The 14,313-nt window shown below is 36.4% G+C and overlaps 1 protein-coding gene across 1 annotated transcript; it reads right to left on the bottom strand.

The window, feature by feature from the left end:
• Positions 1-977: 977 nt before the first annotated feature.
• Positions 978-13,534, bottom strand: LOC110028617 (IAA-amino acid hydrolase ILR1-like 3). Its single transcript, XM_020730536.1, has 5 exons — positions 13,046-13,534; positions 5,756-5,881; positions 4,067-4,381; positions 2,853-2,981; positions 978-1,830 (listed from the first exon to the last, which is right to left on the bottom strand). Exons 1-5 carry the CDS (start codon positions 13,367-13,369, stop codon positions 1,465-1,467), a joined length of 1,260 nt encoding a protein of 419 aa, XP_020586195.1. The 5' UTR covers positions 13,370-13,534; the 3' UTR covers positions 978-1,464.
• Between the last annotated feature and the right edge of the window lie 779 nt (positions 13,535-14,313).

Raw genomic sequence — 14,313 nt, 5'->3', positions numbered from 1 at the left:
GAGAGGGAAGACTTCAACTGGTTCATCCCATATACGTCATCTTCGTTCGGTTGACAACATGCACCGCACCATCCCAAACAAAACATGGTGCAAATTATGCCCTTCTTTTGAGATTCTATAATATGATTTATTATTAGAGATTATTCGAACTTGATTTGAAGTAGATGGTGTCCAACTTTTCTTAAGGTTTAGATAAGGGAAAATCTTGAGACATGATTTTTTATTGCTACATAATAGTTTCTTTTTATAGCATGTTTTGTAAGTACCAACGGTTTTCTTTGATTAATTCAAACCCTCTAACCTTAATGCCCCTCCATTTGACCCAAGACGAGTCAAATCGAGGAACTTAAGTTAAAGGAAAGAGAAAACAAAAGGCTACAAAGGCATATAAAATAAAAAAAAAAAAACAGGTTCATTTGATTGCAAGTATTTAAAAATTCAATACATTCAAAATATAATATAAAGCAAATGGGTATATTTGTAATAGTTTATGGTGTTTGGTTGCTTGTAAAATAAAACCAAAAATTTTTAGTTAGTGTGTTAGTAACTAGAGACAAGTTGCCGACTCCAATCAACAACGATGAGCAGATGAACTGCAATCGACTGAAAATGAGCAATGTCATGGACCGAAAAAAATCTCATGATTCATATTTACGTGCATACCGCTCAAATCATAAACATCGCATCAAAAATAACATCATTTCCATACATAAGCTCGTGACATCAAAGTGCTATAAATGTAACTGTCAAACTCTAGTGTTAAGTGTGTAAATTCATAAGAATTGTGTGGCGTGAATGTCAAATTCAAATCCCACACCTCAAACCAAAGACCCAAAAGAGAAAAAAGCTTTAACAGAGATCAAAAACATGAGGTGAGACATCTTATTTCTGACTATATACAAATGATAAAACTATTCCAACTACTCAAAACACAAGTTTTATCTGAAACATTCTGATTTCAGAATTTATTCATCATATAAAATGTCAAGAAATCACTAAAATTTCTCAAAACTGACTTAAGTTCCAACAAAATGGCACTTTACAAACTGTTTCTGATAACATGAAGTGCCAAAATATTTCCCCAACTATTTACATTGAGTTAAAAGTTCAAACTAAATCCTCACTCTTTAAATAGGGGCTGAAATATCTAGTCGTTGGGACCATTTTAGATCATATTACAAAAATCAGGGGACTAAATTGACATTTTTATAGATTCTTGGACTAAAATGATCCCCCGCAACACATTTTACCTCTCAGATACCTCGCAGAATCAAATCACGGTGCATCTTTACTCTCAATGTTTATAAAAGTGATTCATCAGTCCTCAAATTTTTTAAATTGGGGCTGAATAGCCTTCCTTGGGGACCAAGAGGATCATGGGATATGTCACAAAATCAAATCACAGCATGGTTGTAGCCTAATCAGAGACAACTAACTCTTCAGTTTACTGTTACGTGAGCCATTTTAGAACAGAGAAACCTTCCTCTCTAAATAAGTTAGAGCCACACCTGCATGAAAGGCAGCTCCTACAGGAAGAACCTCCTCATCAATCATGAAATAGGGAGAATGTGTGGTGTGGATTGATCCAACAGACTCATTTCTAACCCCAACAGTGAAAAGAGCTGCAGGCATTCTCTGCGAAAAGAAGCCGAAGTCCTCGGCACCCATGAGGCGAGGGAAAGGGCGGACATTGGCTTCTCCGACCAAGCTGACGGCCACGCTCCTCGCAAGGTTGTATAGTTTCTCATCATTTATTGTTGCAGGGTAAGCGTTATCCATGAACTTGATTGTTGCGGTGCACCGGTGGACGGCGGATTGAGCCTCTATGACCTGGTATTAATTTTGTTGGGTTTGATTTTGCTTTGGCTCGGTGTTCAGGTGAAAAGTTGTAACTCTTCCTACTTTGAGGCATTTACAAGCATACCATCCAAAGTCTTATGTATTACATGTCTAACACCTAAATTTTACCTTTCAGATTTATGCCATCAAAATCTTACATATCACATAAAAAATAACTGCATTTTAACTTTTGAATGTAAAATATGCATTTTCATGCATAGAAAAGGTGGCATATTCGTAAAAATTGAAGTTTAGGTGTTAGATATGTAGATACATAGGAACTGAGTGGTATGAATGTAAATCTTCCTCTTTTAACAAATTGAATAAAACTGAAACACACAAAACTATATCTTGCATATTATATACTGATCCATATAATCCAAAACAAAAAATAAAACAAAAAAATGTTTTTTTTAACTCACACATACGCCGGCACGTGCTCGGCCTTGAACTCAAAACTTCCTAGTTGGAAACAAAAACACCTAACAACTAGGCTAAGTGGGCTTAAAAAATAATTTTTTAAGGGGCGTTTTCATACACGGCACACAATTCTTATGTTATTTACATATCTCACACCTAAACATTCATATTCTCACATAGCACTTGAATCTTTAATATCACATAAAAAATAGTGCTATTACCAGTTTTTCTAAGTGAAATACATCTTTCATGCATAGGTTTAAAGCACCAAAATGCTATGTATAAAAGTATGAAATATTGGGTTGGGATATAAAAATACATAAGAATTCTGTGCAACTTATGTGAATTTCCATTTCTTTTTTTACTCGTAAGAAATAGACTACTAATCTAACAAATCCAATTTTTTTGCATTTCTAACTCCTCTGGATGCCAAATTGAAAATTACAAAAAAAATGGTTCAATTTGATTTGTTCTGAATTCAACTTTGGTCACTTTGACAATGAATTTTAAATGAATGAAGAACAAATATAGGTTAAGTGTTGAAAAGAAAGTTAAGGCTATTTTGTATTGCAGAAGAGAATTTTAAGAAGTACCTCACGGATCCGTTGTTTAAGAATATAGAGACCTTCAGTATCCATGCTCCTGAAGGTTCCACCAAAGGTGACGGATTCTGGAATGATATTGTGTGCTTCTCCACCTTTCATGAAACCAACTGTAATTATCTGCAGATTGAGAGAAAAAAATGTTATGATCACTCTCAATTAACATTAAAAAGAAAGGAAGATTTACATAGATACCGCTCAATTCATATGTATTTACATATCTTACACCTAAACTTCAATTTTTACATACATACCACCTTAACCATGCAAGCATGCAAGAAAAGGTGTAACCATGCAAGAAAAGGTGTATTTCACTTTTTAAAAGTTAAAATGATGGTAGATTTAGGTGGCATAAATGTCAAAAATAAAGTTTGGATGTTAGATATATAAATGAATAGGAATTAGGTGGTATGCATGTAAATGCCAAGATTGTGTTGGCTCATGGGCTTAAGTTTCTATGTGAATATTACTTCACAAGCATACCAAGGCAATTTAAATTGGATTCTAACTACGAGTTGAAAAGATGATTATTCCTCACAACAATCCAAGCCTAGTTGTTGGTTAAGGTTGGATGGAATCTAAGAAACGTGAACACCGACATGAGATGTAAACATAACTCGAAACCATATTTAAAAAGGAAGCATTTTTCTTTACCAATGTTGTACGTTTGATCAAGAAAATAAAGCATTAGTTTTTAGAGGTGCAAACAAGCTGAGCTTGAGCTAGCCCGGTACTTGTTTGTGTTCAGGACATTCAAAAAAATTTTAGTTTAAAATAGGCTCAGGTTTGAAATGACTCGTGAATAGCATGTGTTCGACTCGATTCAAATTGTTTTGTTCGTTATAGCTTGTATTCAGCTCGAAATTAACTCAAATGAATTAAGAAATAATAAATTTTAGCTTTTTTAAATAAAACATAAAAATGTTACAATAATATTAATTATTTATTCATTTAAGCCAAAACAAGCAATGAACAAAAGTTTATTCATTTATAAATCAAGCTAAAAATTTTTTTTCATGTTCGGCATGCTTGCTTAACGAAAGATATGAGCTGAACACGATCTGCTCACGAACAACAACCTTTTTTGACAACACAAATAACTTTAGAAAAATATAGATTTAAATCATATAATAAGATTCAATTGGCTAATGCAATTGATCAGTAATTAAAAGACATAGTTACCCAGAGGCAATGAATAAGCTTACTCTGCTCTCAAGAGGATCGGTTTCTCGAGATATAAGCTGTTGAAGGCTAAGAATGGCAGAACAAGCAGCCAAAACTGGATCTGCAGTTCTGTGCAGTGCAGCAGCATGGCCGCCTTTCCCTTTAATAACTACCTCAAAGGTATCTGCGGACCCAAGAAGAGTTCCAGCACTAGAAGAAATAGAACCAGTTGGAAGAGTATGGTCAACATGGACACAAAAGATGGCCTCTACATCATCCAAAGCACCTTCTTCCAGCATATGATTGGCACCTGCATAGCCTTCTTCACCGGGTTGGAAAACAAGCTTTATGGTGCCCTTCAAAAAGGAAGAAGAAGAACAACAGAGAAATTAGAATATATAATGGGAATGGAATGAAAATGTGGTTTAGTTCTTCTCATGTTCTGTGTTTTTTTCTTCTTCTTTCTCCCCTTTCACTGTTTTCTCAGGCTGTCATTTATTCTTCTCAATCTGAGTTTCCCTTTTCTAATCCTCCCCCACCTATTTTCTGGAGTTATCAAAATCAACAAAGTGCCTATTATTGAGATCCAAGAAACGGTTCGTATCGAAGAGCCCTCAGCATCCCAAAGCACAGAGAACATGGATATTGAGCTATCTAAATGCACTCATGCGTTGCAAGAGGTGTGATTGATTCTAGTTTTACAATGGCAATTGGTTACTAATTGGTGCTTAATGTGATCAATTTAGGATGGTAATTATGTTTAAAACTTGAAACTTGCTTGATAATAGCCTAAAGTTTAATCGATTTAAAATAGAATTTGATATGCTTGAACTGAAAGATGGCTTAATCCGAATAAATCCGATTCAACCCCAAAATAAGCTTGATTATAAAATATGCACATATTTTTTAGGAAGATTTACATAGAATATATATACAATTCAATTCCTATGTCTTTACATATCTAACACAAACTTTCAGTTTTATTTGTTTTATATTTATGACACTTTACCCGTGCAAGGAAAGAGGTATTTCAGTTATTAAAAGATAGCAATTATGATATTTTTGATGTGATATAAAAATTTTAAGTGTTATAAATATAAAAATCAAAGCTTAAGCGTTGGATATGTAAATACATGGAAATTGTGTGGTATGAATGTAAATGCTCCTATTTTCTAATGTAAAAAGACGTGCACACACATTTATATACATATTCATAATTACCTAACAAATAGAATGATTTTATGTATAGATATTTATGCATTCATATTCAATATATTTCATAATGCATCTTTATAAATATATTTTGAATACTTCTATATGCATAATAATCAGGATCAGTAATTAAAAATATTTTATAAAATCTTGAATCCTATGATTACATGCTACTGAAGACTAAACATTTAAGTATTGGATGATATGAAATAATATTCTTACGTGCATTCCACTTAATTCGTATGCATTTTTATGAAATAATATGATTTACATGCATAACACTTAATTCCTATGTATTTACATATCTAACATTTAAACTTCAATTTTTACATATATGCCACCTACCTGAGCATGAAAATGTGTATTTCACTTTTTAAAAGTTAAAATGGTGGCAGTTTTTATGTGATATGAAAGATTTGGTTGGTATAAATGCTAAAAAGTAAAGTTTAGGGGTTACATATGTGCATAGAAAATTGGGTGATATGTATGCAAATGCCCCAAAATAATTTTGAATATACCTTTAGATTGCTCTTCAGACGTTGAAGCAAATTAGCTGCACCAAGAAGCATCGCAACATGAGCATCATGTCCACAGGCATGCATTTTCCCATCAAGTTGGCTCTTATATTCCAAATCAGCAAGCTCCTTGAAATGACATAAAATTAGAGTAATTACATGTTCCATGATTCAAAATTCAAACCATTTATATAATCCCAGAGAAACAGTAAAGCTGGAAAAACCAAATAATGAAGTGCACTAAAGCTCGTTTCAAATACAAAAAATGGACATTTACATAGATACCACCCAATTCTTACGTATTTACATATCTAGCAGCTAAACTTTACTTTTTAAATTTATAACCCCAAAATTTTTCATCACATAAAAAATATCACTATTTTAACTGTTAAAAAATGAAATAAATCTTTTTCATGCATAAGGCAGCTAAAAATTGATGTTCAGGTGTTACATATGTAAATACATAAGAATTGAGATGTAGATCTTCCTACAAAAAAAAGGATGAATGTTATGCTCATCAAAGAAGAGGTGAGACGAATAGCTAACAACATTTGTCGCAATTGATACATAGAAGCTTGTGCTAACCCTGCCTAAAGATAATATGATTCAAGATATAATAGCTCCAAGATGTTAGCCCAAGCTGGGACTGTAACTGAGCCAAGCTAACACAAGCTGATGAATTGAGCTTGATAAGCTAACAAGCCAAGCTTAAGCCAGAGCCAGCTTGTTTAAAAAATAATTAATATAAAATATACTCAAAATATATTAATATTCAAAATTTCATCTTTAAATTATTGAAAATATATAAAAACAAATATTTATATTTTATATCAAGTGATTTCTTATTAACTATCTCATTAATGCTCCTTCTATTTATCATTTTATTATAATATTAGCTTGAATTATTATTATTTTCTCTCTTTTATAATAAATAAGTCGGCTCAAACTCATAGGATTAAGCTCGAGCTTAAGATTGAAGGTGACCCAAACTCAAATCAACTCGTTTACACCCCTAGCCCTAACATTGCTCAATTTGTTGCACTTCTATCTAAAATGTGTGGTATTGAACGTGGAGCCCTCAAACATGGCCTCATCATTCTAAATGGAGGTGGATAAATATTAATTTTATTCAACTAGAGGGATTTGCACCTAGATGAGATCCAATGGTTTTCCTTAAATCATCACATTGTTTAGGCTTGAAGAGCTATAATGAGAGTGAAAAACTAGCAATCTCATATTAGCATAAATGACTTCTAGCATGTGATAATCTTAATTAGTTGAAAAGAATTCATCTAGACAAATTCATATAATATAGCAAAACTAATTACATTTTTTTATGAAAATTTCCTTTGTTGACCATATTGCCTGCTCTATAAGCCGACTCAAGCAAATATGGCTAAATAATGGGTGACGAACTCAATATTGTACAAGTTGATCTGGGATGCGTCGATTACAAGAAGTGTTTAAATATTGCCGATTCAGGAAATGGCTTTTGTTGATGCATCTAGAGTATCGAGATAATCAAAGAAAAAGCGCTTCAGTCGATGCGACAAATCATAAAAAAGGTGAACATTTTTTGTCGAAAAAGGCCCAAACAACATTTATTTGAAAAACAAACTACGCCAAAGCGTCCGAGGTATTTAAATTTCAAATTATAGTCATTTTCATTAGCAATTTGATCGAGCATAACAAAAACAATAGACTGTGGATGCGGTGTCAGATGTGTTGGGTTCAAACACCTCTATTGTCACTGAAACGAATTAAAAGTTGTCCATTAGTACTACGGAATTTGTCGACACATCTGAAATTTCAAATTTTCAATAAAGAATATACATTTTGTCCAAATGCAGATACTTACATGAAGTCAAAACCTTTTTCCCATAACTCATGTTGTGGGTGAGTGTCATACCAGCCCTCGGTTTTAAATGTAAATATAAATATGTATGTGCCTCTCTCTCTCTCTCTCTCTCTTTCGGGTATCCCCGCTCCTCCTCGCTTCCAAGGCTACACACGAAAAGGCCATCCCCCCGTTCCTCCCACTCCATGTGATGCAGATTATATCCTTGATGCAATAGTTTAGTTTGTAATTTACTCTGCAATAGTAGTATTAGTGAGTTACTTTGGTTTATGTTAGAGTTTAGAGTGGTCCAAGTCACATAATTAGTTGTAGTGGCTGCCTTATACGGTGGCCAGAGTACTGTGCAAGACTATGAAAATGAATTTCTTAATACTACCATTTTGATACCGGCAGGTTCTGCTGGGTTTCTCCATCCTTTTTTGTCGTTCTTTGTTTTCAAAGGGTTTTGTTGGTGCCAGGCTGCATCAGATTGGCAAAGACAATCATGGCAGGCAGCGGCAAGTCTCAGGCGCTCGACAGCAATCATAGCTTGGAGTCCTTACGCGATGCTCAAATCAACCTGGAACAAAAGGTTGAGGGTTTGTCCATTGACTTACAGCACTTCGCACAAAGGTGAGACTGACCCCACTGGAGGTCTTGGCACACACCAATGACAGACAATACCAAAATAGGGAATCGAGATCAACAGTTCACTCCATGATTTGATACAGCAACCAGTTTAAAACAACAAGACCAAGATGATTAGCCGCTCACAGAAGGCGGACTAACTTTACGAATTCTGATTCTGATGAAGACAATATGCCTGAAGAAATTCCCAACCTCATTCGCCCAACCTATGATCGTATTTATAGTGAATTCAAGGTGAAAATTGATATCCCTTACTTTGATGGCCATTTACAAATTAAATACTATTTGAATTGGGAGCGAGCTGTTGAGGCCTTTTTTGAGTGCATGGATGTAGCTACTGAAAAACGAGTACGATTTGTCTCTTGTAGACTCAAGGATGAGCTGGAGTATGGTGGCAACAATTGGTTCAATCCCGTAGGAAAGAAGGGCGATGACCCATAGAAAGCTAGGCTAGAATGAAGCCGCTGCTACAGAATCATTTTTTGCCATTAGACTACAAAAAAATCTTGTATGTTCAATTTAACAGAGATGCACAAGTTAACCACACAATTAGTGCCTATACTGAAGAACTCTATCGTCATAGTGCAAGAAATGAGCTCCATGAATCCAATCAACAAATTGTGGCTCGATACATTAGAGGATTGAAAGAGGCTATACAAGATAAGTTGGAGACGATTGCAATTTGGTCATCATCCCAAGCAGTAAATTATGCTTACCATGGCCTAAATTCAAACAAACAGAACTTCAAGATTAGCTAGCAGCAGAAAACCAGCTATTGAATCAGTCCTGGATGGTATCGAAGGACCAGCCCAACAAACCCACACTTCCCTTGCACTGTGGTGCCGCCGTACAGCTTCAAATTCAGGTGGGAAAAAAAGAAAAGCAGTTGACAAAACTGTGAATCAAAGAGATAGCCGCTAACACCGACCTGGACCCCATAAGTACTTTCGCTGTTTTAAATAAAATTCAATCTTCAACTAACATCAAAATGGTACACCCACAGCATTCAAATGGCTTTCCTTACTTTAACCATGTTTTAGAGTCGGTTATATACACATCAATAAATCCATCTTATGCAAAGTAAATAAAGGATTCCAAACTTTGCATAGTAAAGCATTATTTTATCTTCTATCATCATTGCTTAATCTATTTTCATGCCAATCAAATTGGCATACCATATGACAAGTTTTAGACGTTCTAAGCCCCATAAAATTTGAATCTTTTGAACGTCAGTTTGTAGCATGTGAACCCAACAATATAATTAAAAAACTAGAAGATTTACAGGCATACCACTCAATTCTTATATATTTATATATCTAACACCTGAACTTCAATTTTTGCATACATACCACTTTACCTATGCATGAAAAGCTGGATTTCACTTTTTAAAATGGTAGTATTTTTATGTGATATGAAAGATTTGGGTTGCATAAATGTAAAAAGCAAAGTTTAGGTGTTAGATATTGTGTAAATGCATAGGGTAAATGGTGATCTTTTTTACTGCTTTAACAGCTTTCAGCCAGATCCCCGGTCGAATGAGTGTCCCAATCGCCAATAGGTAGAGCTGGCAGAAGGAGAACCTGACAGCTAAAGTGAAAATGCTGAGAAGGGTCCGTTTGTGAGAGAAGAGGGGGAAGATTTAGTTGTAAATGAAGGGGAAATTTTGACGTTTGTTATGGAAAAATTGCTGCTTTTTCTAAGGCAGCAAGTCAGATCGAAACATGACTCTATATTCAGGTCCGGGTGCACCATCGAGGTAAGTTTTGTGAAGCATACTTGATAGTGGGTGCACGGAAATGTGATTTCGAATGCAGTGGTAAAGGCACTTCAACTGAAAACAGCCAAAAATCCCAATCCCTACAAAATCAATTGGATAAAGAAAAGTGATAACGGAGGAGAAAGTACAACCCACAAAAGAAACACAAATATTATTATTGAATTTGAAATCAGTTACAACGATTCTTCATTCTTCAAAACGATTCTTCAAAACATGAAATAAACGACAAACAAACACAAAGCACGAGTTAACACTTAACACCTCGAAAGTGTACCCAAGGGCGGTGGAAGTTGGCCCAGTGGATCCGGAAGCTTGGGACAGCAAGTATGGATGCGAGAAGGGGGGCCAACTGAGGTTGGAAGGTAAACTGGAGGAGGGAGGCAGCAGGTTATGGTGGCAGAAAGGTTTGTTGGGCGGTTGGGAGGTAAGTTGGAAGGTGGGGTAGCAAGCTGGGAAGGTGGGGCAGTAGGGAAACGTTAGTCGACACTTTCGGAGGGTAGACAGCGAGCGAGGAAGAGCTGTCAATGATGGGAAAGGCCTGGACAGTAAGATAGCCTATTGGAAGTGGGTCGGATGAGTGCTGGGAGAAATTTTGGGCAGGTGGACAGTAAGATTGGGTTGTTCAGGAAAGGCGGCTGAGAGTTGGGATGGAGTATGGGGAGCTATGACCTTGCCGGGAGAAGGTTAGCAGCAGGCTGGAGGAAGGACAGCAGCCGACAGTTGTTGGCGAAGAGGTACAGTGGCCTGTTGTAGGATTGGGAAGTGGGTGGACAGTAGCAGGAAAGGTGTAAGGATAGATAAATATCTCGTCGGGGTCTAGCTACAGCCGGAGCACCACCAGGACCCTTGGAGAAGATCACTACCTCAAACGAGTGACAGCCGGAGCACTATCTCGAAGTCGAATACAACCCTCGAAGGGAAAATACCAAGGATAACATCTAATTTCAAATAATAAAAACAAGACCCCTGCCTCTAAATGCATCACCTCCTATTTATAAAAAGACTTAACCTATTTTAGGAAGTATTTTAGATTTTTTGAAGAATTTCAAAATAAGAAACAACAACAACAACAAAGCCTAAATCCCACTACGTGGGGTCGGCTACATGAATCATTTTTCTCCATTGCGTCCTATTTAGTTTCATATTTTCATTTAGTTCTAGTAAATTTAGATCAGTTTTTATACAATAAGCCCGAGTCTTCCTAGGTCTACCTCTACCTTTTATAACACAAGTTGAATATAAAACATCTACTCTCATAATCGGTTCATCAGATGGTCGAAGTTTAATGTGACCAAACCATCTAAGACGACTTTCTCTAATTTTGTCCGTCACTGGAGCTACAGCAACCCTATCACGGATATATTCATTTCACATTTTGTCTCTAAGTGTAAAGCCACTCATCCACCTAATCATTCTCATCTCGGCAACACTTAACTTATTATTATGCTTCTCTTCTAAAGGCCAACATTCAGCGTCATAGAGCATTGCAGGTCTCACCGTCGTCTTATAAAGTTTTCCTTTCAGTCTAAGCGGTCCTTTTCTATCACACAAAAGGCCTGAAGCATTCCTCCACATCAACCAACCAACTTGAATTCTATTATTAACATCCCCATCTATATCACCATCACTTTGAACAACAGACCCAAGATATCTAAATCGTTCGCACCTTTTAATAATTTGATCACCCAAAGTCACACTTTTGTCACTAGAGCTACTACTACTAAAATTACATTCCATATATGCAGTTTTAGTTCTACTTAAATGAAAGTCTTTACACTCCAGTGTAGACCTCCATAATTCAAGTTTTTCTTGGGTTTTTTCTCTCGTTTTATCCACGAGAAGGATATCATCAGCAAAAAGCATACACCAAGGTACATCCTCCTGTAGATGTCCAGTAAGATCATCCATAAAAACAAAAAAGATATCAGCTCAAAGTTGATCCCTGATGTAATCCAACAGAAATAAGAAAATATTTGGTCAATCCTCCTTCAGATTGAAAAAAGAATAAAAATGATTTTTTTTAAAACAAGAGAATAAACATGTGAATGATTAGAAAGGGGAGAATAAAAATGATTTCATATTTTTTTTAAATAAGTGGGGAGAATAAGAAAGATATTTCAGATTTTAGGAAAGATTTTAAAATAAGGAAGGACAATGAAATTAGAATTTTAGGCTTTAGGGAAGGATTTAAAATAGGAATGTGCTTAGAAAGGAAATGTGAGGGGGGGGGGGGGGGGGAGGGGGGGAAATGTGAGGAAGAAATGGGAAGGAAGAAATGGATGAAAGGAAGGAAAAGGGAAGACGAGGTGGCAGCCCCCTCCCTTGAGGACTTGCCGGTCCTCCACTGAGCCCCGCACCAAAAAGTTTGCAATTTTCCCTGTTTTGGTAGTAGTGGTGAGTTAGGTTTATCTTAAATCCTCTTGAAACTATTTAATATATCTGAAACAGGTTTAGTAATCCAACAGCAACTAACGACTCAAAGGAAACATTTGAATTAATTCATTATGATAATCCCGTGATGTTTTGAGACTCAATTTCAATAATACAGCCTTTTTTCCCACCCAACACAGAAGTGATTCTCTAGTTCTTAATCTATTTTATTCATGGCTACAAATCATTTTCAATTCAAAACTATTATAAACCAATGTCATGGGAGAAAATGCTGACCATCTCATACTCTGTTAAAAATTTCTAATCAAATGCTGACCATCTCATACTCTGTTAAAAATTTCTAATCAAATCCTAAATCCACTGGGCATGAAATTTATCAATAAATCCCCAATCCAATGACATATTTGAGCACGTTTCCTGCAAAATATTGAGAAAACAAGAGATTCATTAGCTGATCTCCCCAATTCCCAGAAACTTACTCAAACGAAGATAAAATCTTCAAATTAGAGCCTAATAACAAACAAATTACGCCATTAAAATCCCAATATTTGTAAATAACCGGAACACCACAACCAAATCTACAAATGACTGCTAATCATAAGCCCTCCGGCTTCAAAGGATGAGTGAAATTGAACAACACCTGTACAGCGTCCATGTCTGCTCGTAGAGCAAACTGAGGGTTTTCACGGGATCCAATAATGGAAGCCACGATTCCAGTTTTGGCGACCGGCCACACGTAGTCGATGCCGAGAGCCTCGAGCTCGTATCGAATAAGCTCGCTGGTCTTGTACTCTTCGAAGCCAATCTCCGGGTGTTGGTGGATCTTCCTCCTAATGCTCCTCATCCAGGTGAAGAACTCCGGTTCCCGCGCAGATTTGAGAAGATCTTCGTAGGTTGATGAGGCTGAAGAGAGAGTGGTGAAGGAGAAAAGAGAGAAGAAGAAGATGAGCCAGGGAGCAACCATGGCGACGGAGGAGTTGCCGGCTTCCACACTTGGCTTCTCGCTGCGAATGCATTTTTAAAAGGGAAAATTACATACTAGCAGCCAAAGATTTTGCCATCTCGCTCTTGAGTTTTTATTTTCACGCATAGCACTTCAGGCCTCGTTTGGGCCAGCATTTTCACCACGGTGCCTTATGAAAACCTCTGTTGAAGTGCTTAGAGCTTAGAAGCTGCCGCGCAGCCGTTTATTTAAATAATTTATGTTAAATGCAGGTCTTAGGTTGGACTCTGAAGTCTGCATTTTCTAACATCCCTACTACTGTAATAACCTCTGCATTTCTTCTGCCCCCGCCTTTCTCGATCGTCCCGCGTTTCTTCTACCCTCGACTCTCTAGACCGTCTCTCTCGGTCGTTCCTCTCTCTCTCTCTCTCTCGCGCATCTCTCTGTTGACAACGAGTTGTTTTTATCCTTTCACTCTTCCCTCTGATCTCTTGTGGCAACTGGTTGGCTCTCTACTTTCTCTCTTCTCTCAGATATTCAGCTCTCTTCTATTTACCGTGCTCTTCGTCCTCCCATAGACCACAGTATCAGCTATATTTTCCGATTGAATGACTTTCTTTGTGTTTTGTGTCTTTCTTATTTGTGGTTTGAAGTGGAAATTTGGATTTTGTGATTTGTTTCTTTCTCTTTATGATTTAGAATTTGGTTTTTGTGAATGTGTGATTGATGGAATGGGGTTTTATCTTTACATTTGGCGTTTCAATGAGAATTTGAGAAATGGTTGAAGGATGGTGCTTGATTTGTTTATAGCAATGTTTCATGTGTCTTATATGTTTTGAGTGCCCATTATGCAAAATAGGGGGTGGGGTTTATCTTTAGCTTGGATGTTTGAGTAAGATATTGAGAAATGGTTGAAAGATGGTGTTTGATTTGCTGGCAGCAATGTTTCAGGTGCCCTGTATGAA

Source organism: Phalaenopsis equestris, unplaced genomic scaffold, assembly GCF_001263595.1.
Source record: "Phalaenopsis equestris unplaced genomic scaffold, ASM126359v1 Scaffold000002, whole genome shotgun sequence".
NCBI lineage: Eukaryota > Viridiplantae > Streptophyta > Magnoliopsida > Asparagales > Orchidaceae > Phalaenopsis > Phalaenopsis equestris.
This window is presented reverse-complemented; position numbering and strand designations above follow the sequence as displayed.

Excerpts from the sequence above, each read along its gene's own strand:
- LOC110028617 (XM_020730536.1), bottom strand. The coding sequence starts at position 13,369 with ATGGTTGCTCCCTGGCTCATCTTCTTCTTCTCTCTTTTCTCCTTCACC. Across the intron at positions 2,982-4,066 it reads CCGATCCTCTTGAGAGCAGA|ATAATTACAGTTGGTTTCAT; the intron begins GTAAGCTTATTC and ends CTCAATCTGCAG. Across the intron at positions 1,831-2,852 it reads TTAAACAACGGATCCGTGAG|GTCATAGAGGCTCAATCCGC; the intron begins GTACTTCTTAAA and ends AATTAATACCAG.